General features: G+C 58.4%; 2 protein-coding genes and 1 long non-coding RNA gene across 3 annotated transcripts in view; all 3 read right to left on the bottom strand.

Annotated features, from left to right (window-relative positions):
• Positions 1 to 737: 737 nt before the first annotated feature.
• LOC120764495 (uncharacterized) lies at positions 738 to 2420 on the bottom strand. The gene is made up of 3 exons (XR_005704223.2): positions 2277 to 2420; positions 1088 to 1110; positions 738 to 947 (listed from the first exon to the last, which is right to left on the bottom strand). It is a non-coding gene; the product is annotated as an uncharacterized LOC120764495 (long non-coding RNA).
• Positions 2421 to 5098: 2678 nt separating this feature from the next.
• Positions 5099 to 14742, bottom strand: PA2G4 (proliferation-associated 2G4). Its single transcript, XM_040088456.1, has 13 exons — positions 14614 to 14742; positions 12524 to 12652; positions 11952 to 12057; positions 11656 to 11725; positions 10144 to 10236; positions 9833 to 9896; positions 9253 to 9331; positions 8835 to 8913; positions 8594 to 8727; positions 8030 to 8124; positions 7493 to 7620; positions 6584 to 6637; positions 5099 to 6474 (listed from the first exon to the last, which is right to left on the bottom strand). The coding sequence occupies exons 1-13, from the start codon at positions 14699 to 14701 to the stop codon at positions 6409 to 6411; spliced, it is 1185 nt and encodes a 394-aa protein (XP_039944390.1). The 5' UTR covers positions 14702 to 14742; the 3' UTR covers positions 5099 to 6408.
• A 612-nt stretch (positions 14743 to 15354) lies between these two features.
• The window catches only part of ERBB3 (erb-b2 receptor tyrosine kinase 3), a 16127-nt gene continuing 5323 nt past the window's right edge, over positions 15355 to 26158 (bottom strand). The window contains exons 2-15 of the mRNA XM_040088340.2: positions 26123 to 26154; positions 25373 to 25426; positions 24950 to 25091; positions 24262 to 24381; positions 23799 to 23897; positions 23026 to 23211; positions 21366 to 21521; positions 20387 to 20462; positions 19687 to 19833; positions 18974 to 19071; positions 18479 to 18649; positions 17809 to 17880; positions 17107 to 17371; positions 15355 to 16537 (exon numbers count right to left, since the gene is read on the bottom strand). Of these exons, the coding sequence (XP_039944274.1) occupies positions 15951 to 16537; positions 17107 to 17371; positions 17809 to 17880; positions 18479 to 18649; positions 18974 to 19071; positions 19687 to 19833; positions 20387 to 20462; positions 21366 to 21521; positions 23026 to 23211; positions 23799 to 23897; positions 24262 to 24381; positions 24950 to 25091; positions 25373 to 25426; positions 26123 to 26154 (2205 nt within the window). The 3' untranslated portion in view covers positions 15355 to 15950. The remainder of the gene's footprint in view (positions 16538 to 17106; positions 17372 to 17808; positions 17881 to 18478; positions 18650 to 18973; positions 19072 to 19686; positions 19834 to 20386; positions 20463 to 21365; positions 21522 to 23025; positions 23212 to 23798; positions 23898 to 24261; positions 24382 to 24949; positions 25092 to 25372; positions 25427 to 26122; positions 26155 to 26158) is intronic.

The following is a 26158-nucleotide window of genomic DNA, read 5'->3' as shown; positions in this document are numbered from 1 at the left end:
TCGCTAGCCCCGGTGCCGCCGCAACCCCCGAAGAGCGGGGGGAAACCCCGGCGCGTCCCCCGCGGCACCGAGCCCCGTGACAGCCCCGCTCGGCGCCCCGGGACGGAGCCGCACCGCCAGCGGCGGGGCCCGGCGGAGCGCGGCCTCCCCCGGCCCCGGCCCCGCACTCACCGGCTCGCGGCCTCCCCGCGGGGCCTCCGGCGCCACCAACGCGCGGCCGGTGCCGGCGGCGGGCGGGACCCGCTCGGCGCCGCTTCCGGGGCGGCCCGGAAGGACCCGAGCGGCGCCGGGAGCGCGCGGCGCGCCGGAAATGCGTCACCGTGACGTCATCGGCTGCAGCCCCCGGCGCCGGGCTCCGCGTGAGCGATCCCGGAACGAGCCCGGTGCCTGCCCACAGCACCGGCACCGGGGGTTCCTCACCCCGCTCCCGAGCCTGTCCCGTTACCGGGGGAATCCCCTCCTGCCTACCCCGTTACCGGGGGATTCCTCGCCCCGGTCCCACCCACGTGCCCCGTTACCGGAGGATTCCCGGTGCTGCTCCCCATTGAAGAGAATCCCCCGGTTCTGACCGTCTCCTGATGATGAAGGCCCCCCCGCCCCGTTACCGGCGGGATCCCCGGTGCCATCCCCCAGCCCGGTTACCGGCGGGACCGCCGTCCCGCTCCCCCGTTACCGGAGGAGCCCCCTCCCTCTCCCGCAGCCTCCTCCCCGGTTACCGGCAGAACCCCAACACCGTGTGTAAGCAACAACCAACTTTTATTCACGGCACGGCGACCGCCGCAAAGCAAAGAACCGGTCCGGCACGGCGGGACCCCCCCGCGGCACCGGGACGGCACCGGACACCACCGGGACGGCACCGGAGCATCACCGGAGCGTCACCGGGCCGTGTCCCCGCCGCGGGCGGTTACTTGGACCTCTGCCTCATCTTCCTCCTCTTGCGCTTCAGCCTGGGGACAGAGCGGCGGTGGCGGCGTCACCCCCGGGGCCGGCCCGGTACCGGGAGGGCACCGGGAACCCCCTGGGCTCCCCCCGCCCCTCCCTCCCGGTGCGGCGGGGCCGGCCCGGGCCCCGGGCGGCTCTCACGTACCTGCGCATTCGCTTCTTGCGCCACTGTGGGAGAGACGGACGGGCGTTAGTGCGGGTACCGGGATCCCGGTGCCACCAGTGCTCCCAGTGCCCACCAGTGCCCCCAGTCCCAACCGGGTTTGGATTTCCCAGTGCTCCCAGTAACCCCAGTCCTGTAGCGATTTAGCTCTCCCAGTTCCAGACTGGTTTGCCTCCCCTGCTGCCACAGTCCCAGACTGGTTCAGCTCTTCCGATGCCTCCAGTTCCCCCCAGTGCCACACTGGTCTATCCTTCCCAGTTTCCCCCCAGTTCCACACTGGTTTGTCCTTCCCAGTCCCCCCAGTTCCACACTGGTTTATCCTTCCCAGTTCCCCCAGTTCCACACTGGTTTATCCTTCCCAGTTTCCCCCCAGTTCCACACTGGTTTGTCCTTCCCAGTCCCCCCAGTTCCACACTGGTTTATCCTTCCCAGTTCCCCCAGTTCCACACTGGTTTGTCCTTCCCAGTTCCCCCAGTGCCACACTGGTTTATCCTTCCCAGTCCCCCCAGTTCCACACTGGTTTATCCTTCCCAGTCCCCCCAGTTCCACACTGGTTTGTCCTTCCCAGTTCCCCTAATGCCACACTGGTTTATCTGTCTCCAGACACCCCAGTCCCAAACTGGTTCGTCTCTCCCAGTTGCCCTCCAGTCCCACAGGGTTCATGTCTCCCAGTATCCCCGTTCCACACTGGTTTGCCTCTCCTAGTGCCTCCAGTCCTCCCAGTATCATACTGGTTTGGCTCTCCCAGTGCTCCCAGTCCCCACTAGCCCCACAGTGGTTTTGTCCTTCCCAGCAACCCCAAATGCCCCCCAGTCCCATACAGGCTTGGCTCTCCCAGTCCCACACTGGTTTATCTATCCCAGTGCCCCCAGTCCCACATGGGATTGGTTCTCCCAGTCCCAGACTGGTTTGTCTCTCTCACTGTCCCCTGTCCCACACTGGTTTAGCAGCCCCGGTTCCCCCAGTTCCCTCCAGTCCTTCCAGTTCCCCCCCACATTCCTCCCACCAAAGGAACCCCCCAGCCCTACACCGGGACCCCTCCCGTTCCCCGGTTCCCCTCACCGGGACCTCCCAACCCCCGGGGGATGTCCAGGCCGCAACCCTCCCTCATCTAGGCCCGGCCGTTTCTGAGGCGCCATCGGCCGCCCCCGCGCCGCCCTCCGCCGCTCACCTTGGCTCTCATGGCGGTTCGGCGGAGCCCCGCTCAGTCCCGGCGGGCGGGGGGCGGCGGATGGAGGCGGATGGCGGCGGATGGAAGCGGCGGCCGGTAACGGCACCAAGATGGCGGCAGCCGAGAGGGGCGCGCGCTGCCGGTGGGGCCTATTTATAGGGACGCGCTCAGGCCTCGCCCACCGCTTCGCGAGGCACAACGGGAAGTGTAGTTCCTCCTTGTCGGAGCATCATGGGAGTCGTAGTCCGGCCGCTGGTCGCCATTTTGCGCCGCCGCGGCGGTTTGGTCCCTCCCCACCTCCAATATATCGGGAATAAAAGCATCGAATACAATTTTTTTCCCCCCGCTTATCCAAGGTTTTAACGGGATTGTTGTTACACCCCGAAGCCCCTCCGGGGACTTTCCTTTAAAATAAAAATATTAAATATATTTTTATTGTAGCATAAACGATAGGAAATAGAAAATTAAATAAACCTCCGGCGAGTCTCAGGGGGTTTAAAATCCCTGCTGTGGGTTGGGAGAGCTTTTGGCTCCCGTCTCCAAGCGGTATAGTGCTTTCAAAGCCTAAAATGATGATTTTTCCCTTAAAAATCAGGACGTGTTCCCCTCAGAATGAGATTTTTACTCCTGCAAAATAGTTTTTACCTCAAAACTAGTTTTTTTCCCCCTCAGAATTTATTTCCCCTCAAAACGAGGGATTTTTTTCCCCCACAAAATTCGTGGGTTTTCCTCAAATTTTTTTTTTCCTTCACAATGATGGTTTTTCCTCTCATAATGAGGATTTTCCCCTCAAAATGAGGGATGTCTCTACCTCAAAATGTAATTTTTTTCCCTTCCAAATGAGGAGGTTTTCCCCTCAAAATGAGCTTTTCCCATCAAATTTACTTTTTTTTCCCTCAAAATCACTTTTTTCTCCTCAAAGTGAGGGAGTTTTCCCCTCAAAATCAGGGTTATTTCCATTTAAATGAGAGGATTTTCCCTAAAATGAGGGACTTTCCCTTAAGTGTGGGGTTTTCTTCCCCTTAAAAATGAGTTTTACTCAAATTGATTTCCGTTCAAAGCAAGTTTTTTTCCCTCAGAATTAAGTATGTTTCCCTCAAAAATGAGCAATTTCCCCTCATAAGTGAGTATTTTCCCCTCAAAAATAAGCATATTTCCCCCAAAAATTAACATTTTCTCCACAAAAATGAACATTTTTCCCTCAAAAATTGACATTTTTCCCTCAAAAATGATAATTTTCCCCTCACAACTATTTTCCCCACAAAAATGAGGAATTTTCCCCACAAAAATGAACATTTTTCCTCAAAAATTAACATTATTCCCTCATATTTGAGCATTTTTCCCTCAAAAATGATCATTTTCCCCTCACAATTGAGGATTTTACCCTCATAATTGAGCATTTTCTCCTCAAAAATGAACATTTTCCCCACAAAAATGAGCAGTTTTCCTCAAAAATTAACATTATTCCCTCATAATTGAGCATTTTTCCCTCAAAAATGATCATTTCCCCCTCACAACTGAGTATTTTCCCCACAAAAATGAACATTTTCTCTTCAAAAATGAACATTTTCCCTCAAAAATGAGCAATTTTCCCTCATAATTGAGCATCTTCCCTCAAAAATGATCATTTTCCCCTCACAATTGAGTATTTTCCCCTCATAATTGAGCATTTTCTCCTCAAAAATTAACATTTTTCCCTCAAAAATGAGCAATTTTCCCTCACAACTGAGTATTTTCTCCTCAAAAATGAACATTTTCCCCAAAAAATGAACATTTTTCCTCAAAAATTAACATTATTCCCTCATATTTGAGCATTTTTCCCTCAAAAATGATCATTTTCCCCTCACAATTGAGGACTTTACCCTCATAATTGAGCATTTTCTCCTCAAAAATGAACATTTTCCCTCAAAATTGAGCAATTTTCCCTCATAATTGAGCATCTCCCCTCAAAAATGATCATTTTCCCCTCACAACTGAGTATTTTCTCCTCAAAATTGAACCTTTTCCCCACAAAAATGAACATTTTTCCCTCATAACTGAGCATTTTTCCCCCAAAAATGAGCAATTTTCCCTCATAATTGTGCCTCTTCCCTCAAAAATTATCATTTTCCCCTCACAATTGAGGATTTTCCCCTCATAATTGAGCATTTTCTCCTCAAAAATTAACATTTTTCCCTCAAAAATGAGCAATTTTCCCTCACAACTGAATATTTTCTCCTCAAAAATGAACATTTTCCCCACAAAAATGAACATTTTTCCTCAAAAATTAACATTATTCCCTCATATTTGAGCATTTTTCCCTCAAAAATGATCATTTTCCCCTCACAATTGAGGATTTTACCCTCATAATTGAGCATTTTCTCCTCAAAAATGAACATTTTCCCCACAAAAATGAACATTTTTCCTCAAAAATTAACATTATTCCCTCATATTTGAGCATTTTTCCCTCAAAAATGATCATTTTCCCCTCACAATTGAGGATTTTACCCTCATAATTGAGCATTTTCTCCTCAAAAGTGAACATTTTTCCCTCAAAAATGAGCAATTTTCCCTGATAATTGAACATTTTCCCCACAAAAATGATCATTTTTCCCTCATAATTGAGCATCTTCCCTCAAAAATGATCATTTTCCCCTCACAACTGAGTATTTTCCCCTCATAATTGAACATTTTCCCTACAAAAATTAACATTTTTCCCTCATAATTGAGCATTTTTCCCTCAAAAAACCCATTTCCAACACCAAACCCACCCAGGCCCAGACAGGTTCCACCCCAACAATCCCAAAGAAAGACGGGGAAAGAAGGAAAAAACCAACTCGGAATAAAATCCAATATCGCATCGTTTATTTCTCTTTTATTTGACTTTGGTAACGTTTGCACGTGTTGAGTTTTTGTGGAATTTTTTTTTTTTTTTTTAATTTTTCGGGGTGGAAATCTCGGATCTGGACGAGGAAGCACCGCGGCCTATGGGTGGGGTAAGGCGGGAAAATCAGAATTCCCAAAAAACTTGAGGAACCAGGGGTATCAGCAAAGGAAAAAAAACCAAAAAACCCTCAAAACATTCAACTGACAGCATTTAATCGGCTTTTTTTTTTTTTTTGCTGTTTTTTTATGTGGGTTTTTTTGTAAAAAATCGACTATAAAAGAGCGATACCCCTGGGCTCCGGCAGCGTTTCCCTCACCTCTTTCCACCCCTGAGGAATTCTGGTGGGATTTTTATTTTTTTTTTTTTTCCCCCCTCCTCTCTCTCTCCAAAATTAGCAAAGAATCCAGAGGGGGAAAAAATGGGGAAAAAAAATATAATTATCCTCCGGCTCGCGGGAAAAGGTGGAATGTGCTCCCGGGGATATCGGGAAGGATAAAAAAACACCCAAACCCGGGGATTTTAGGGAATTCAGCTCCGCAAGGCCGGAATGTCGGCGGCTTCCCGAGGGTTCGGATCAGTTTAAAAACGAGTTTGTGTTAAAAAATAGCGATTTTTTTTTTTTTTTTTGCTTTTTTTTTTGAAATCCCTTAAATCAAGGCAGAGGCAGAAAAAGGCTCCTGGTGGAGGAGGGGGGAGAACTTAAAATTTGTTTCGTTTTTTTTCCCAATTCTAAAAGCACAATCCCAAAGGCAAAAGACAAAAATCCCGGATTGCTCGCACAGGGCACTTTTCTGGGTGGAATCAGCTGGTTTTGGGGGTTGTTTTTATTTTTTTTTTTTTTTGGTGAAAATTTCCAAAGGGAAAAATTAAAAAATAAAAAAAGGCAGCAGGAGGAGGAGGAGGAAGAAGGAATCAGCAGCTCCCTCCGCTCCCACTCCCTGGATTTTACAGATTCACCTCTCCAAACGTGGGGAATATAAAGGATTTAATAGCGACTTTCACTCCTAATTTTTATTATTATTATTTTTTTTCCGTTTGCTGCTCTTTCGGGGTTGTTTTTATTCTTATTTTTCATTCTCAAGTCTGAAGTGGCCGAGAGATTCCTCCCTCCTTGGCAAAAAGTCAACGGGAGCTGTTGGATTCTGTGGGAATTCCAGACTACCTGGACCAACACCGGTGCCAGATTATTTCATTTCCGGATGGAATTTTTGTTTTTCTGGGGGTTTTTTTGGGGGAAAAAAGGCGATTTGAGAACTGGAAGGGTTCTCAGTCACCGGCCTCGTTCTCCTCCGCCGTCTCCCCCGTGGTGGCGTTTTCCGCGTTTTTGGAAGCCTGTGGGGACACAAATCCAGGGATTTTTTTTTTTCCCAGGGTCCCCACGGAGAAACCCCGAAATTCCGGATTTGGGAATTCCCAACACAAGAAAGCGCCCGATTTTTACCTTCTTTTTCTTCTTTTTCTGGGTCTTCCGGCTGGCAGAACTTTGTAGAAGGGCCTGGAAGGGAGGGAAGGGTGAGGAGTGGGAAATGATCCTGGTGGTTTTTTGGGATAACGGGAATTTGGGTCATTTTGGGGAGGATTTAATTCCCTTTCCTTCCCCTCCATGGGAGCAAGGACAGGTGACCCTGGGCAGGCACATCTTTACTCATTATTAATACTATGTTTATTAAAAATATGTTTATTATTATTTTTTGTTCATTTATTGATAGTTCAACTGTTCATATTTCAATTGTCACTATTTAAATTATCAATTCCATTCTTATTTCAATTTTTAATATTTCAATTATATTTCAATTCATATTAAATTGTTACTTTTTAACTCTACAATATATTGATGTTTTATATGCAGATATAAATGCACTGCATCTACCATAGATTAAGTAAACTATTTTATCTATATTTATATATCTATTCATATAAATAGATACAATATATAGTCTAATACAGAGTACTAATTAAACTATATATGAAGTTATACTTACTTTTATCTCTTTATATACTTATATTAATATACTATATACTTATATTAATAATTATGAATTTGTTAGAAATATATATTTACAATATTTTATTTAAACATATGATGGGTTATTTTATATTTATCATATACAAAAGTTTATTTATTTTTACATATATAAGCATATTTCTTGTTGATTAGCAACCAATATATTAACAGCTATTATAAATGCTTTTTCTATTTTATTTCACAAGTAAGTACGACTAACAATAATAACAATAACAAAAGTCCAAGATAGATACATTTTCCCTGTGAATATTTTAGATGGGAAGGTAAACAAAGTAATTTTACGTTTACTCAGGTGCTTAATTTGCATATTAACGAGGAACCAACCTTGAGCTCCCCGTCCTGCACCTCCAGGTCGGATTTGTAGAGCTCGGGCTCGAAGGGGCCGCTCGTGATCCTCATGGGGCCGTTGGGCATCAGCAGCACCGTGAACTTGAACTGGGCCACGAACTCCCCTGCGGGGACAAAGGGGTTAAACTGGGGACAAAGGGGTTAAACCTGAGCAACTGGGGACAAAGGGGTTAAACTGGGGACAAAGGGGTTAAACCTGAGCAACTGGGGACAAAGGGGTTAAACTGAGCTACGGCCCTGCCAGGACCTGTGGGACAAACCCTGAACAACTGGGGACAAAGGGTTAAACTGGGGACAAAGGGTGAAACTGAGCTACGGCCCTGCCAGGACCTGTGGGACTGAACCTTCCTGTGCCAGGACCTGCTCCTCACACCTGCCAGGACCCACAGGTTCCTCACACCTGCCAGGACCTGCAATCCCTGCTCTCTGAGTGGCTCTGCAGCTCCAAACTCACCTGGATCCATGCTCACCTGTCCCCAGGTGTCCCCCAGGTGTCCCCCGTCCCAGTCTCACCTTCCTTCTCGTACAGGACGTTGAAGGGCTGCAGCAGCTCGTGCTTGGCGCACTCCACCACCCCCATGCGCGCCTTCTTCTCGTCCTCCAGCGCCCTGCGGGGACAGCGCACACCTGGCATCACACCTGGGATCACACCTGAGTGTGCCTGGCATCACACCTGGCATCACACCTGGCATCACACCTGAGTGTGCCTGGGGACACCTGGGATCACACCTGGGTGTGCCTGGGACCACACCTGGCATCACACCTGAGTGTGCCTGGGATCACACCTGGCATCACACCTGGCATCACACCTGAGTGTGCCTGGGGACACCTGGGATCACACCTGGGCACACCTGGGTGTGCCTGGGACCACACCTGGCATCACACCTGAGTGTGCCTGGGCACACCTGGGATCACACCTGCCCAGGAAAGGCTCAAATCCCTGGAATTCCAGCCCCATCCAGGTGTCCCAGGTGGGATCCCAGCCCCTATCCAGGTGTCCCAGGTGGGATCCCAGCCCCTATCCAGGTGTCCCAGGCAGGATCCCGGCCCCTCCCAGCCCGAATTCCCGGGATTTACCGCAGGGTGAAGGGCATGGTGTCGAAGCGCCGCTCCACCTCGCTGAAGAAGGCGCGCGAGGTTTTCATCTTCAGCCCGTACTGCTTGGAGGGGTCCCGCTTGTAAATCGTGGTTCTCTGCCCCGCGTCCTTGGCCTGGAGGAGGGAAAAAAAAACCATCCCCCAGGGAATTCCTGGCATCTGGAGAGCTCCTGGAGCCGCCCAGACTGGGAATTCCTGGGATTTGGGAGGGATGGGCTGACCTTGCCCTCGCCGCTGCTGACTAGGACGTCGACGGCGTAGACTTCGTGCACCTCGAATTCGGCTTTTTCGTGGTCCTTCCTGGGAGGAAAAAGGGGTTGGGAGAAGCAGGAAAAAGCTGGGAATTCCCCAAGGGAAGAGCTTGCAGGGAAGCCCCCAAAACGTTCCTGGAAATTCAGAACCTCCCAGGAAAACCAAAACCTTCCAGGAGACCCAAAGCATTCCTGGAAACCTCTCCTTCCCAAGGGCACTCATTTCTCACCTTCACCCCCATAAAATTTTTGCCCCCATAAAATTTTTGCCCCAATCCCAATTTTTGCCCCTGACCCCGTTTTTCCCGTTTTTCCCCAATTTTTGCCCCAAAGGGCCCCATTTTTCCCCAGTTTTTGCCCCCCCAGGCCCCGTTTTTTCCCCGCTCACTTCTGCTGGTCCGAAGGGTTCTGGATGATGGTTTTCTCCCCGTCGATCACGTGCTGCTTCAGCTGGTGCGACAACATCCCTGCGGGCAAACTGGGATGAACTGGGATGGACTGGGACCGACTGGGGTTACTGGTTTGTACTGGGAGCTCCAGGCACAGCTCACCAGTGGGCTGTACTGGTCTGTACTGGTCTGTACTGGGAGCTCCGATGCCGCTCCCAGCAGCGCCAAACCCAGCGGAATTCCCACCCTGGGCTCCACAGGGATTTTTGGGGGATTCCTCCCCTTTTCCCACCCTTTGCTCCCAGGCCAATCCTAGGGAGAGCCCCCGGCATTCCCAACATTCCCAACCCACCGCCCGAGGCAGCGGGAATTCCCGGAATTCCAGGGAATTTAACCAATGACAGAGAGGTTTCAGGGCAGCTGGAAGAGCCCAGGGGAAAAAAGGATCGGGATGAGCTCCAGGATCCTGAGCCAGCAATCCCAGAGCCGTCCCAGGATCCCTTTACCCTGGGATCCTTTTTTCCTGGAATTCCCTTTCCCTGTGACCCCCTTTTCCCTGGAATTCCCTTTTTCCCTCACCTTCAATGGGTGTGCAGTGGAACGCGTGGGCGATTTTATTCCAGGCCTCTGTCACTTGTGTGTTCTGGGATTAAAAACAAAACAGGGACAAAACATTTTATGGATAAAAAAAATTCCCGCCCCGAGCACAAGCTTTCCTAAAATCCCATTTATTTGGGGAGAAATCCCGCAGCTTTTCCAACCAACAAAAACTGGGAAAAAACTGTGTTTTTCCATACAGCGTGCTCCCAGATCCCCCACAAAACCCCACAGGTTGGGCCCCAAAATTCCCAAAAATTCCCAAATTCCCAACTGATTCCCAAAATTCCCACCTGATTCCCGGGTTTCACCAGGCGCAGGGCGGCCTCGGCACACAGGTGAGCCGCCTTGATGACGTCGGCTTTGCGGCCGGACACGGGATTTTCCTGAGGGGAAAAAAGGCAAAATTTGGGATTTCTGAGGGTTTGAGGATCGAGATTCCACGCTTGGAATTCGTTCCAAACCCCGGAATTCAGCTGGGAGAAGAATTCCAGAGGATTCCCTGTCCAGTCAAAGCCATGGACTGGGAGGATTCCAGCAAAATTCCAGTGGGGAATTTTGGGCTTCTCCCCCAAAGCCACTGGAGAAAAACCATTCCTAAAAGTTTTTCCCCCAAGGTCAGCCTCGGGATTTATTCCCAGAGCACGGGATAACCTGAGGAATTCCCAGCAGGAATTCCCAAGGAATCAGACCAGAGGAAAAGTGGGAAGCAGGGATGGATTCTGGGGTGGGGAATGGGACTGTTCTTCCTGGCACATTCCAGCAGGAAAAGTGGGAAATGGGAACGGCATCGCCAAGGATCGGGGTGCTGTCAGCTGGGACCCAGAGATTTTGGGATGGTGGCACCTTGGGATCCAGAGATTTTGGGATGCTGACACCTGGGATCCCAAGATTTCAGGATGGTGCCACCCTGGGACCCAGAGATTTTGGGATGGTGGCACCTGGGATCCGGAGGCTCAGGATTGGTGCCACCTTGGATCCAGAAACACTGGGGTGCTGCAACCCTGGATCCGGACACTTTGGGATGGTGCCACCTTGGATCCAGAGGCTCCAGGGCGGTGCCACCTCAGATCCAGAGGTTCCAGAGTGATTCCACCTTGGATCCAGAGGCTCTAGAGTGGCTCCAGCTCAGATCCAGAGGTTCCAGAGTGATTCCACCTTAGATCCAGAGGTTCCAGAGTGGCTCCACCTCGGATCCAGAGGCTCCAGGGCGGAGCCACCTTGGATCCAGAGGCTCCAGGGTGGTGTCACCCTGGATCCAGACACTTTGGGATGGTGCCACCTTGGATCCAGAGGTTCCAGGGCACTGAAACTTTGGATCCAGGGGCTCTGGGGCGGCTCCACCTCGGACCCAGAGCAGTTCCACCTCGGACCCAGAGATTCCAGGGCACTGAAACTTTGGATCCAGAGGCTCCAGGGCGGCGCCACCTCAGATCCAGAGGCTCCAGGGCAGCTCCACCTTGGATCCAGAGGCTCCAAGGCAGCTCCACCTCGGATCCAGACACTTTGGGATGGTGCCACCTCAGATCCAGAGGTTCCAGGGCACTGAAACTTTGGATCCAGAGGCTCCAGGGCAGCTCCACCTTGGATCCAGAGGCTCCAGGGCGGCTCCACCTCGGACCCAGAGCAGTTCCACCTCGGATCCAGAGATTCCAGGGCACTGAAACTTTGGATCCAGAGGTTCCAGGGCACTGAAACTTTGGATCCAGAGGCTCCAGGGCAGCTCCACCTCGGATCCAGAGGCTCCCCCCGGCACCCCAAGGCTGCCCCATTCCCGAGGAGACACCCCCCGATGACAAACCCACCTTGGAGGCGCCGAGCACGAAGGTGTGCGCCACGTTGGCGATGAAGCCGTCCACGTGCACGCCCAGGTCGCTGCAACACAGAGGGAAACGGGAATTCCAGGAATCCCAGGCGGAATTCCCGGCGCCCCAGGAGCCCCTCCAGGCTCGGTGTTAGGCTTTAATTAGCGAGGAATTAACGCCGTGGCAAAAACAAGGGGTGGGAACGGGTGGTCTGACGGGTTCCTTCCAAGCCCGAATCGCTCTGGGATTTCGGGAAGGGAGATGGAATTCCTGTGGGACGGCATCCAGGCACTCACATTTTGACCAAGTCCCCGTCCTTGAGGATGTAATCCTGGTCGCTCTTGAGCGGGGAGAAGTGACACACACAGTTATTTACGGATATACTCGTCGGGAAGGCGATTCCTGGGAAAGGGAACAAAAATTCAAATTTAAAAAAAAAAAAAAAAAAAAAGTCACGGATTCAAGGAATGCTTCGGGGTTTGGGGGGGACCTCAAAGCCCCGTTCCACCCTCCTGGGACACCCTCCCCTATCCCAGGCTGCTCCAGCCTGGCCTGGGACATTCCCAGGGATGGCAATTCCATTCCAGAGCCTCACAGGGGAGGAATTCCTTCCCAATATCCCACCTCAAGCTACCTCCAGCACCCTCAGGATGGGAGTTTGGGAACAAATCCCAGTGCCCCGGACCCTCCAGAGTCACCCTCCCTCATCACCCCAACAGATCCATTGGAATTCCATCCCATTTCCAATGGAAATTGGAAGCCGAGGCGCAGCAGGGAGGAGGATTTGGGTTAAAATCAGCGGAGAGCATGGAATTCCTCATCCAGGATGGATTCCCAGGAAGGCGATTCCCCCTCCTCACACACACACCTTTCTTCATTTCCTTTTCCTTCTTGAAGATTTTCCCGGTCTCTTCCATGATCATGGCATCGCCCTTCTCGCACAGGCACAGCACGGACGCGCCGGGATTCGCCGCCTCCACCACGGCGCGCAGGACCCCTGCAATTCCCAAAAAACCATAAAACCTCAAAAAACCAAGTTTCATGGATCCACAGCCCCGCATCCAACACCCATCGCTCTTTTCCCGAGATCCCAGACCCTCATCTCGACGGAGAAAGGCAAAAATCCCGCTTTGTCCGGGAATAAAGATAATAAAAACATTGTTTTAGTGAGGGGTTTTTTTTTGGTACATTTCCTTGTTTATTTCAAGATGTTTTCGGGAAGCGAGAGCCCCGCGCTCCCACATTCCTCCGGGAGGAGTCAGAGCTCCGGGAACAGGTTTGGGAATGACTGGGAGACATCAAAGGCCACTCCACGAGTCCCCTGAGTTTTCCAAGGAATCCGAGTGCTGACACAGGGAACACCCCAGGGGGAAGTCTGGGGGATGTTCCACTCCCAGAAAACCCACCAGGAATTCCAGCCTGCCTCGCGCCTTAGGGAGAGACCCGGGGAGAAGAGGCATCTCCAGAGCCTCTTCCTCCTCCAGCTTCCTCCGCAGCGCCGATCCCAAAATATTTTGGGATCCTGGAAGGTCCCCTCACATTCCCCCCTTCTGTCCCAGCGTGCTTCCTCCTCAGAATTCCAAGGAATCCTCGGGAGTGCTGTGGCACTGTCACCTGTGCAACAACTTCAAATTCCACCCCCCCTCGTCCCACCACTTTTCCATGGGAAAGCTGGGAATATTTCAAAGCAAGGATAACGTTCCCGATAAGAGCCGGCGGGACACTGAGCGGGGAAATAAAACAAACGAGGGGAAAAGAAAAAGAAAAGAAAATAAAAGCAGATAAAAAAAGAGAAAACTCCCGGAGCATTCCAAGGTAGAGGAGCAGGAACTCTCCTCGAATCCCTCCTCTCCTTCCCGATAGTTTTTTAGGGAGTTAAGGCACTTTCTATCCCGAAAAACAGACAGCTGGAAGAGATTTTTTTGCCTTTTTTTTTATTATTTTTTCCCTGTGTTTGCTCTTCCCGAAGGAGGAGAACCTGCGTGGAGCTGCCTTTCCCTCCCGGGAAGGGAGGTGACCAAACTTCCAGCGCTCCCAGGAGACCTCCCTCCCTTCCCGAAGGGAATCCCCGCTCCCCAAGCGCCTCCCGGGACACCCGAGCGAGTTCAAAAGAAGCTCTGGAGTCAGCAGGAAGCGGGGTGGGACACCGGGGTGCCCCGCGGAACCGGTCGGGGCGGCTCCCGGAGCCGGGACAGCGGGAACGGAGGGGAAAGAGGTTAAAGAATAACCGGGGAAGGGGGAGCGGAGCCTGCCGGGGGTTGGGCGCAGCGGCTGCAGCCCCGTTCCCAGGGCAGGACCCTCATCCTCACCGGGACAGGACCCCCATTCCCGGGACAGGATCCCGTTCTCGGCACAGCACCCCCAGACCGGTTCGGGACCCCATTCCCAGAACCGAAGCCCTCATTCCCAACACAGCACCCGCTTCCCTGAGCAGCCCTCACCTCCCAACCCAGCCAGGGCCCCCGTCCCGGCCTGGGGCTCCCCCAGCTCCCGGTCCCGTCGCCGCCGCCGCCGCCGCCACCGCGGGGCTCGGCCGCCGCTAACCGGGAGGGCAGCCAGGGGTCAGCCCCCGAACAAAAGCGGCTCCGAGCGGTGTTTGCGGCGGGGGGCGGCGGGCCCGGCCCCGCTCCCCCCGCGCCGCCGGTGCACGTGGGGCGCGGTACCACGTGCCGGCAGCGGCGGCGGCCGCGCGGGGCCGGGGCCCGCCGGGACCGGGGGGCTCCGCCGAACCGGGAGGGGGAAATCACACCGGGACACGGCGAGGGGGGGGCATCCCACCCCGCTCCCCCCGACCCCAGCCCGCCCCCAGCCCCAACCAGCGCGCCCCGAGCCGCGGGGGCCCGGCCCGGGGGTCTCACGCCGGGGTTGGAGGCGGGGGGAGCTCAGGCCCGGCCGCTCTCCCCTCAGCGCTTCCCCCGCGCCCTCCCCGCCGCCCCCCCGGCCGCGGCCCGCACTCACGGTTGGCGATGTCCCCCCCCATCTTGTACTTGGTCACCACCAGGTCCTCGGCGATGGTGAGCTCGGTGGCCTCCTCCTCGCCCGACATGGTGGGAGCCCCGCCGAGCCCCCCGGAGCCCCCCGGGCCTGCTCGAGCCCCCCCCCCCCCCCCCGCGCTGAGGAGCCCCCGGGACCGCGAGCCGGAGGCGCGAGCAGGGCAGAGCGCGGGCTCCGCGCGGGGCACGCTGGGAACGCGAGTCCTCCCCGCCCCCCTGGACTACAACTCCCGGCGAGCCCCCGTGCGCAGAGCCCCGGACGGGTGGGTGCCGCCCCCCTCCCTGGGGACTACAACTCCCGGCGCGCAGCGCGGCTCTAGCGGAAGGAAGTGGGGGTTGTGAGAGAGGAAGCGGCGCGCGGGGGGTGATGGGGGATGTAGGCGGAAGGAGGGGACAAGAGAGGGAGGGGCGGGTGTGGAATTTCGGTACCGGGATCGGTCGCTCCGCCCCTCCCTCGGCTGTCGGGGTGCCCGGCGTGTTCCTGGATCCCGCCCCGCAGCACCGGTCCCACTCACAACCCCCAGACCCGCGACGCCGGTCCTGTTAAGGCTCCCTGATCCCCGCTTGGCACCGGGACCGGTCCCTGCCCCGGGGCTGTCGCTGTCCCCGGACCCTGGTCCCGATCCCCGGCCCGGTGTCCCTCCACCCCGATCCCCGCTCCATCCCCTCCCCGACCCCCCCAAACCTCAGCCCCGACGCTTTTATCCAAATTCCTTTATTTTCATCCATCGCGCGCCACCCCCGGGGCCGGGGGCGATCCCTGAGCGGGGGCTCCCCCCCCCACAACCCCCCCAACCCGGGCCAGCCCCCGAAAAAACCGGGGAAAACACCCCAAAAAGGGATCCCGACCTCAGGGGAGGGCGGGGGGGGGGACGACACCCCCAAACCTTCACTCACCGGGGAATGGGGAAACCCGAAAATGAGTCTGGGGTCCTTCAGAAATCCCCTCTGACCTCCAGGGACCCCCGCCAGGGATTTGGGGAGCACCTTCAGTGAGTGGGGGCGAGGAAGGAAACCACTGCAGGGGGATCCGGGGGGTCTCCGCTGCCCCCTCCCCACCTCGGCGAGCTCAGGCTCAGCTCCTCACACCCCCGTACCCCCCCAAAAAAACGGGGGGGGGGGTGTGGGGAGGACGCAGAAGCCCCCCATAAAAGGGGCTGAGACCCCCGACCCCCGCCCTAACCCAGCCACAGCTCATCCCCCGGGGGTTTTTGGGAGAGGGGGGGGATCCTTCATATCCAGTGTGAGCCCCCCGAGGGTGGGGAGGGTCCCGGGGTTGTGAGGGGTGTGGGGGGGTCCCCCCTAAGTCCGCTGCGCATCGGCCTTGGCGAAGAGGCGGCTGTGCCAATAATCGGGATTATCGAAGGCGCAGTCCGAGGCTTCCAAACTCCGCAGCGGCTTCATGCCGGGCCCGGGGGGGCTTCGGCAACCGGGGGGGTTTCGGTAAGTGGGGGGGTTTCGGCAGCCGGGGCAGCGCGGCCTGAGCACGGCCTCCATCTCCTCGTAACCCTGCTCGTTGCCCGCTCTCATCTCGGTGTAGCCGTCGTGGCCGGGGGGTCCCGGGAAGCCCCCGCCCTGGGTGGGCTCGGCCGCCAGCGAGCGGCTGAGCCGCGGTTGTTTGTTCATGTACTCGTAATCCTCCTCCTCCTCTTCATCCTCAGCCTCTTCCTCCTCCTCCCCGCGCTCGTCCTCACCGTCCCGCCGGCCTCGGGGGGCTCCCGGGGGTCCCCCCGTTTCCGAGCCCACCTCCATGTATTCGTAGCCCAGCTCTTCCAGTGAGGCCGGCCGGGGTTGGGGGGCTCCCGGGGCCCCCCCCGGCCGTCGGTTCATGTACTCGTACTCCTCCTCCTCCTCCGGCTCCGGTACCGAGCCCCCGCCGGGGTCTGCGTCTGGGGGGGGATTGGGGGGGCTCAGACACCGCCCAGGGAGGGGGGACCCTCGGGATGGGGGGGCTCGGCTGGGGTCAGCCCAGCCTGAAATCCTGAAAGATCGTCCTCGAAATGATCCCCCCCCAAAGCCTGGACCCCAAACCCCCCCAAAAATAGGGGATGGACCCCCCCCACACCCCAAAAATAGGGGGTGGACCCCCCCCACACCCCAAAAATAGGGGGTGGTCCCCTCCATCCCAAAAACAGGGGGTGGACCCCCCCCATCCCAAAAACAAGGGATGGACCCCTCCATCCCAAAAACAGGGGGAGGACCCCCCTGGAGCCACGAGACCCCAAACCCTGTGGAATGGGACCCCCCAGACCCGATCCAATGGGACAAGACCCCCCCCATAAGGACCCCCATGAATGGGGGGGAGCCCCAAAACCCAATCCAATGGGATAGACCCCCCCCCCCATAAGGACCCCCATGAATGGGGGGGAGCCCCAAAACCCGATCCAAACTGACAAGACCCCCCCCCTCCCCAAGACCCCCACGGCCGGGAGGACCCCCCCCAAGGACCCCTCCTCACCGCGGAGGGCGCAGTTGGGGGTGACGTAGCCGTTGGGGTCCTCCTCGCTGCCCTCGGAGCTGGGGGGCAGCGGGGGGAAGCTCTCCCGCTGGGACAGGTAGGCGCTGTCCCCCCTGGAGCGCAGGCTGCGGCACAGGCTGCCCCCCAGGGACCCCCCCTCGCCCAGCTCCAGCTCCGACACCGTGCCGCGACCCTCGGACGACTCCGACACCGTCCGGCCCAGAGATTCCTGCCGGCTCCGCCGCAGCGGCCGCGACCCCCCGGGCTGGGGGTCAGGAGGGGTCAGGAGGGGTCAGAGGGGGACCCCAAACCCGCCCCGGGACCCCCCGCCCTTGGGGACATCGGGGCTGAATGGGGGGACCCCAACCCTCCCTCTGCTCCGCCTCCCCCCGCCCCGGGACCCCCCGGTCTTGGGGACACCGGGAGTGGTAGGGGGACCCCAACAGGACCCCAACCCCACCCTTGGGGACACCGGGAGTCGGGGGGGGGGACCCCAAACCCACCCCGGGAGGGTCAGGGGGTGACCCCTGGGGACACCAAACCTTTCTCTCTGGGGGGTGTTAGGGGGGGACCCCACCTCCCCTTCCTGCCACAGCTCACGGCCACCTCTTCCCCGCCGCTGTCACCGCTTGGTGTCCCCACCCCGGCACCCCAAGGTGACCCCACAGAGCCCCCCAAATCCCCCCCCGAGCCCCCCGGTACCTGTCGGGCGCAGCCGAGGCCGGGCTGGTTCATGGGGATGTACCCGGCGGGGGCGCTCAGCAGGCTGGGGCTCTGCGGGGACAGCGCGGGGACAGCGCGGGTGGCACCGGGGACAGCGCGGGTGGCACCGGGGACAGCGTGGGGACAGCGCGGGGACAGCGCGGGTGGCACCGGGGACAGCACGGGGACAGCACGGGTGGCACCGGGGACAGCGCAGGGACAGCGCGGGTGGCACCGGGGACACGGTGGGGACAGTGCGGGGACAGTGCAGGGACAGCGTGGGGACAGCGCGGGTGGCACCAGGGGCACAGCGGGGACAGTGCGGGTGGCACCGGTGACATGGCAGGGACAGGGACACCACCCACCCCGTGCTGCGAATTTGGGGAGGGGGCGGCTCCAGAGCCCACCCCCATGGGGGGCTTGGGGATGGGAGAGCTCGTGGCACGTCCTGGGACAGCGGGGGACAGTGGGGGACACCCCGAGACCCCGTGTGACATCCCAGGACCCTGTGCCCCCATCCTGCCCCGTGTCACCCCCCCAGACCCCAACGTCACCTCCCAAGACTCCCTGTCACACCCTGGGACCCCCCGTGCCACCTCCCAGACCCCCCAGTGTCACCTGTCACCTCCCAGGCCACCCCCCCACCCTGAGCCCCCCGAGGGGGTCTCACCCGGGCGCTGCTGCCCCTCGGGCGCTGCGGGCACAGCGCGGGCGCGAGGCCGAAGGCTCCGGGCAGCTCCTCCTCCTCCTCCTCGTCCTCCTCCAGCTCCAGCGTCTCCACCTCGTCCAGCTCCTTGTCACTGAGGGGGGGCGGCTCGGCGGGGGGGGCGGCCCCGCTCTCCTGCGGGGGGGGGACGGGGGGTCAGGGGGTCAGGGGGGTCTCAGGGGGGTCAGGGGGTCAGGGGGGTCTGGGGGGGGTCACCTTGATCAGCAGATATTGGGGGTGTCCCAGGCCAGGGAGGGGGATCTGGGGGGGTCTTGAGGGGTTTGGGGGCTCACCTTGATGACCAGGTAGCTCAGGGGGTCTCAGGAGGGTCTCAGGGGGGGGTCTCAGGGGGGTCTCAGGGGGGGTCTCAGGGGGGTCTCAGGGGGTTTCTGGGGGTCTCAGGGGGTTTCTGGGGGTCTCAGGGGGATCTCAGGGGGTCTCGGGGGCTCTGGGGCTCACCTTGATCACCAGGTAGCGCGGCGGGTCCCGCGCCATGCGGGTGAACTCGTTGGCGAGCTCCTTGAAGGTGGGACGGATGTTCTCATCGATCATCCAGCCTGGGGACAGCAGGGACAGTGTGGGGACACGGCAGGGACACGGGCACGGGGTGGGGACACGGCAGGGACACGGGCACAGGGTGGGGACACGGCAGGGACAGCGTGGGGACACGGCAGGGACACGGGCACGGGGTGGGGACAGCATGGGGACACGGGCACGGGGTGGGGACACGGCAGGGACAGTGTGGGGACACGGCAGGGACATGGGCACGGGGTGGGGACACGGCCAGGACAGCCTGGGACAGGACCAGGACACGTCCCCGGGAGTGGGGACGTGGCAGAGACCTTGTCCCAAGGACGGGGACACGGCCAGGAGGCTGGCACGGGAACGGGGACAGGGATGGGGACAAGGCCAGGAATCTGTCCGGGGATGGGGACAGGGGTGTGGACAGCAGCAGGACCCTCTAGGGAATGGTGACATCCCTGGTGACACCCTGGTGACACCTGATGACGTCCCCGGTGACATCCCGGTGACATTCCCAGTGACACCCAGTGACACCCCAGTGACAGCCGGTGACAGCCGGTGACATCCCGGTGACAGCCGGTGACATTCCCATGACACCCCGATGACACCCCGGTGACATTCCGGTGACAGCGGTGACGGCCCACGCTCACATTTCACCATCACCATGTAGACGTCGATGGTGCAGATGTGCGGCTGCGGCAGGCGCTCGCCCTTCTCCAGCAGGTCGGGCACCTCGGCCAGGCGGATCCCGGCGTAGGGCTCGGCCCCGAACGTCATCATCTCCCACAGCGTCACCCCTGCGGCGGGCACGGCGCGCTCAGCCCGGGGACACCCGGGGACACCCGGGGGACACCCGGGGGACAGCCGGGGGACAGCCAGGGAATAGCTAGGGACAGCCAGGGGACAGCCAGGGAATAGCTAGGGACAGCCAGGGGACAGCCAGGGAATAGCTAGGGACAGCCAGGGGACAGCCAGGGGACAGCCAGGGGACACCAAGGACAGCCAGGGGACAGCCAGGGACAGCCAGGGGACACTGGGGGACAGCCAGGGGACAGCCAGGGACAGCCAGGGGACACTGGGGGACAGCCAGGGGACAGCGGGGACAGCCAGGGGACGGCGGGGACGGCCAGGGGACAGCCAGGGGACAGCCAGGGACAGCCAGGGGACAGTCCAGGGACACCCAGGGACAGTCCAGGGACAGCCAGGGACAGCCAGGGGACACTGGGGGACAGCCAGGGGATAGCTAGGGACAGCCAGGGGACACCCAGGGGACACTGGGGGACAGCCAGGGGACACTGAGGGACAGCCAGGGACAGCCAGGGGACAGCGGGCAGGGGGGGCCGGGCTCACCGTAGCTCCAGACGTCGCTCTGGTGCGTGTACTTGCCGAAGTGGATGCTCTCCAGGGCCATCCACTTGATGGGAGTCTGCGGGAAAAGGGGCGCTGGGACACGGGGACAGCGGGGGACAGCGGGGGACAGCGGGGGGACAGCGGGGGGACAGCGGGGGGACAGCGGGGGACAGCGGGGGGACACCCCACGGGGCAGGGGACAGCGGGGGGGTGGGAATTGGGGGGTCCTGGGGGTGCAGGACAGGTGGCACCGAGAGGGTGGGACAGACACGGGTGCCAGGGACACAGGGGATGGGATTTGGGGGACACAGCGGGTGACACAGGTGGCATTTGGGTAACCCCAGGGACACAGAGTGACCCGGGTGGCATTCGGGGCTCACAGCGGGTGACACGGGTGGGGTTTGGGGTTCAGAGTGGGTGACACAAATGGCATTCACAGTGGGTGACACAGGCGGCATTCAGGGCTCACAGCGGGTGACACCAGTGGCATTTGGAGCTCACAGCGGGTGACAGAAGTGGCATTTGGGGCACCCCAGTGACACAGAGTGACACAGGTGGCATTCAGGGCTCACAGCGGGTGACAGAAGTGGCATTTGGGGCACCCCAGTGACACAGAGTGACACGGGTGGCATTCAGGGCTCACAGCAGGTGACACAGGTGGCATTCGGGGCTCACAGCGGGTGACCCCGGTGGCATTTGGGGCACCCCAGTGACACAGAGTGACACGGGTGGCATTCAGGGCTCACAGCAGGTGACACAGGTGGCACTTGGAGCTCACAGTGGGTGACCCCGGTGGCATTTGGGGCACCCCAGTGACACAGAGTGACACCGGTGGCATTTGGGGCTCACAGCGTGTGACACAGGTGGCATTCGGGGCTCACAGCAGGTGACACCGGTGGCATTCGGGGCTCACAGCGGGTGACCCCGGTGCCATTTGTGCCGTGCCACCCCCCAGGGCCGTGCCCAGCCCGGCGCCCACCTTGACCTCGTTGTAGAAGTACTTCTTGTCGTCGGGGTAGAGCAGGTCGGCGATGCCGAAATCGGCCACCTGCGCCTGGCTGGGCGACTTGAGCAGCACGTTACGCGCGGCCAGGTTGCGGTGAACCATGCGGTGCTCCTCCAGGTAGTACATCCCCTGAAAAACGGGGTGGCAGGGGGAAAAAGTGGGGTTTATTTGTCTTTTTTTAAATATATTTGGTTATTTGTTCATTTTATGTGGTTATTATATAGCTATGATATTGGTTATGTATTGTATATTTACTCCAGGTAGTACATCCCCTAAAAAAACGGGGCGGCAGCGGGGAAAAAGTGGGGTTTATTTGTCTTTTTAAAAATATATTTGGTTATTTGCTCATTTTATGTCGTTATTATTTAGATATTGTATTGGTTTTGTATTGTATGTTCACTCCAGGTAGTACATCCCCTAAAAAAACGGGACAGCAGCGGGGAAAAAGTGGGGTTTATTTGTCTTTTTTAAAATATATTTGGTTATTTGTTCATTTTATATAGTTATTATTTAGATATTGTACTGGTTTTGTATTGTATGTTCACTCCAGGTAGTACATCCCCTAAAAAATGGGGCGGCAGCAGGGAAAAAGTGGGGTTTATTTGTCTTTTTTTAAATATATTTGGTTATTTGTTCATTTTATGCCATTATTATTTAGATATTGTATTGGTTTTGTATTGTATGTTCACTCCAGGTAGTACATCCCCTAAAAAAACGGGGTGGCAGGCAGGACAAAGTGGGGTTTATTTGTCTTTTTAAAAATATATTTGGTCAATTGTTCATTTTATGTGGTTATTATTTAAATATGATATTGGTGATGTACCATATATTTACTCCAGGTAGTACATCCCCTAAAAAATGGGGTGGCGGGGGGAAAAAGTGGGGTTTATTTGACTTTTTAAAAATATATTTGGTTATTTGTTCATTTTATATAGTTAGAACGACCCCGTCAGGAGCACCCCAAACCCTTCACCGTGTCTGAACTCTGGATCTCCCACCCCAGAGACTGGGATCACCCCAAACCCTTCATTGTCTGAACTCTGGATCTCCCACCCCAGAGATCAGGACCACCCCAAACCCTTCATTGTCTGAACTCTGGGTTCCCCACCCCAGCGATGGGGATCACCCCAAAAACCCTTCACCATATCTGAACTCTGGATTTCCCACCCCAGAGAAAAGATCTCAATTTTCCACCCCAGAGAACGACCCCATTGGGATCACCCCAAACCCTTCACTGATGGAACTCTGCATTTCCCACCCCAGAGATCAGGATCACCCCAAAAACCCTTCACCATGTCTGAACTCTGGATTTCCCACCCCAGAGAAAAGATCTCAATTTTCCACCCCAGAGAACGACCCTGTCAGGAGCACCCCAAACCCTTCACCATGTCTGATTCTCAATTTTCCACCCCAGAGAACAACCCCATTGGGATCACCCCAAACCCTTCACTGATGGAACTCTGCATTTCCCACCCCAGAGATCAGGATCACCCCAAAAACCCTTCACTGTCTGAACTCTGGGTTCCCCACCCCAGCGATGGGGATCACCCCAAACCCTTCACCCCGTCTCAACTCTGGGTTCCCCACCCCAGGGATCGGGACCCCCCCGACCCCGCGGCGGGGCCGCACTCACCTTGGCCACCTGCACGCACCAGTTGAGCAGCAGCTGCGGGCTGATGGAGGCGCGGTTCTTGCGCACGTACTCCAGCAGTGAGCCCAGCGGCAGCAGCTGCGTCACCAGCTGCAGCTGCGGGCCCGGGCAGATCCCCAGCAGCCGCACGATGTACGAGTGCTCCAGGCTGCCGATGGCCAGCATGTGCTGCGGGACAGGGACGGCGTCGGGCGCGAGCCCCGGGGACGCCAGGGGCACCCCCGCATCCGGGGGGACACCTGGAGCACCCCTGGAGCACCCCCAGATCCAGGGGGACACCTGGGGAGCACCTGGGGCACCCCCAGATCCAGGGGGACACCTGGAGAACACCTGGGACACCCCCAGATCCAGGGGGACACCTGGAGCACCCCTGGAGCACCCCTGGGGCACCCTTGGGTTTAAGGGGACATCCCTGGATCTAAGAGGACACCTGGAGAACACCTGGAGCACACCTGGATCCCGGGGGACACCTGGAGAACACCTGGAGTATCCCCAGGGCACCCCTGGATTTAAGGGGACACCCCTGGATCGAAGGGGTCACCCAGAGCACACCCACAACATCCCTGGATCACCCCCGGATTCCGGGGCACCCCCGGAACACCCCTGGAGCACCCCCGATCCCTGGAATCCTCCTGGATCCCCCCTGAAGCCCTCTCCCGGCCCCAGCCCCCCCCGGGGACCCCCAGGGGACCCCCAGGGGACCCCCCGGGACCCCCGGCCCCGTTCCCCTGGCCCCGTTCCCCCGGCGCACTCACGTCGGTGACGGCGTGGAAGGATTGCTGCCCGCTCCAGTCCTGGATCACCTTGATGCTCACCGGGATCTTGATGGAATCCCCGTCCGGGATCCAGATCCCCTGGGGGATCCACGGGATTGATGGGATCCGTGGGATGGGATCGGGATCAATGGGATCCATGGGATGGGATCGGGATTGGGGGATCCGTGGGATCCGTGGGATGGGATTGGGATCAATGGGATCCATGGGATGGGATTGGGATCAATGGGATTTATGGGACGGGATCAATGGGATCCATGGTGTCAATGGCATTGGATGAATGGGATCAGTGGGATGGGATCGATGGGATCAATGGGATGCCAGCTCAGCCCCCCACCCCATCCCATCCCACCCCATCCCATCCATCCCATCCCACCCCATCCCATCCCATCCCACCCCATCCCATCCCACCCCACCCCATCCCATCCCATCCCCGAATCCCCACCTTGTGCACGGTGCCGAAGACGCCGGATCCCAGCACCTTGAGGCGCTTCAGCTCCGTCTCCTTGAAGATCCGGGCCAGGACCTTGTTGGCTTTTTCACTGGGATCCAGCGGCTCCAGGCTCTGCCGGGCGGGACACGGCGTGGGAACGGGAACGGGGACGGGGACAGGAACGGGAATGGGAACGGGGACGGGAATGGGGACAGGGACGGGAATGGGAACGGGGACGGGAACGGGAACGGGAACGGGGACGGGGACGGGGACGGGGACAGGGACGGGGACGGGAATGGGGACAGGGACAGGGACAGCAGCACAGCAGGATGAGGATGGAGAGCAACTGGGACGGAAGCAGAGCTGGACACAGCCCCAGGCTGGATCCAGTCCCCTTCCAGTCCCCTCCCGATTTCCCCCCGGTTCCTCCCAGTCCCCTCCTGATCCCTCCCGGTTCTCCTCCCGGCTCCCCGCTTCCTCCCGGTTTCCCCCGATCCTCTCCCAGTCCCCACCCCCGGTCCCCCCCGGTTCCTCCCGGTTCCTCCCGGTCCCTCCCAGTCCCCTCCCCGTCCCTCCCGGTCCCTCTCAGTCCCCTCCCAGTCCCCCCCGGTCCCTCCCAGTCCCCTCCCGGTCCCCTCCCGGTTCCCCCCAGTTCCCCCCGGTCCCGTCCCGGTCCCGTCCCGGTTCCCCCAGCGCTGACCTCGCCCCGCTCCAGGTAGCGCCGCATCGCCCGTTTCTTCTGGATCTTCTTGCCCCGCCAGTAGAGCAGCGCCAGCAGCACCAGCGAGCACGAGAGGAACACGGCCCCGACCGCCATCACCGCGATCAGCGTCGGGGTGCGCCTGGGACCGGGACCGGACCGGGACCGGACCGGGAATGGACCGGGAACGGACCGGGAACGGGGATGGGAACGGGGACGGGGATGCAGACGGGCACAGGGTTAGGGTCCCTGCAGCCCCTCAGGGTCCCTTTAGCCCACCTGGGATGTCCCCAGAGCCCCCCGGGATGTCCCCTCTCCTGGGATGTCCCCTCCCCCAGGATGTCCCCTCTCCCCATGGTGTCCCCTCTCCCAGGGTGTCCCCTCTCCCCAGATGTCCCCTCTCCCCGGATGTCCCCGCCGTACCTGGACACGGGCAGGGTGTCCCCCAGGCAGTCCCGCAGCAGCGGCCCCACACATCTGTGGGGAGGGCGATGGGGCTCAGCCGGGCACAGACCCCCCCAGCACAGAGCCGGGACCCCACCCTGGGGCTCCCCAGACCCCCACCCGGCCCTAAACGACGTCTCAGACACCAAAATGACCCCAGTGAGGACCTGGGACCCCCAATCCTGCCCCAAATGACACCCCGGGACCCCCAATCCTGCCCCAAATGACACCCCAGGACCCCCACCCTGCCCCAATTGACACCCCAGGACCCCCACTCTCCCCACAGTGACACCCCAGGACCCCCACCCTCCTCCCCAAAGAGCTTCTGGGACCCCCCACCCTGCCCTCCACGGGGTCCTGGGAACCTCCACTCTTCCCCTAGAGGGGTCCTGAGCCCCCCAACCTCCCTGGGGGCCCCTCAGCCTGCCCCAAATGACACCCCAGGACCCCCACCCTGCCCCAAATGACACCCCAGGACCCCCACCCTCCCCACAGTGACACCCCAGGACCCCCAATCCTGCCCCAAATGACACCCCAGGACCCCCAACCTGCCCCAAATGACACCCCAGGACCCCCAATCCTGCCCCAAATGACACCCCAGGACCCCCACCCTCCCCACAGTCACACCCCAGGACCCCCACCTTCCTCCCCAAAGAGCTTTTGGGACCCCCCCCGCTAACCCCCGCTCCCCCCCCCGCTCTGCGCCCCCCGCCCTGTCCCGGGGCGCACCCACGGGTGCAGTTCTCGTGGCAGGGCCGGCACTCG

This window comes from Hirundo rustica, chromosome 30 (assembly GCF_015227805.2).
Source record: "Hirundo rustica isolate bHirRus1 chromosome 30, bHirRus1.pri.v3, whole genome shotgun sequence".
Taxonomy (NCBI): domain Eukaryota; kingdom Metazoa; phylum Chordata; class Aves; order Passeriformes; family Hirundinidae; genus Hirundo; species Hirundo rustica.
Note: the sequence above shows the minus strand (reverse complement) of the source record. Positions and strands in the feature narration are given on the sequence as shown.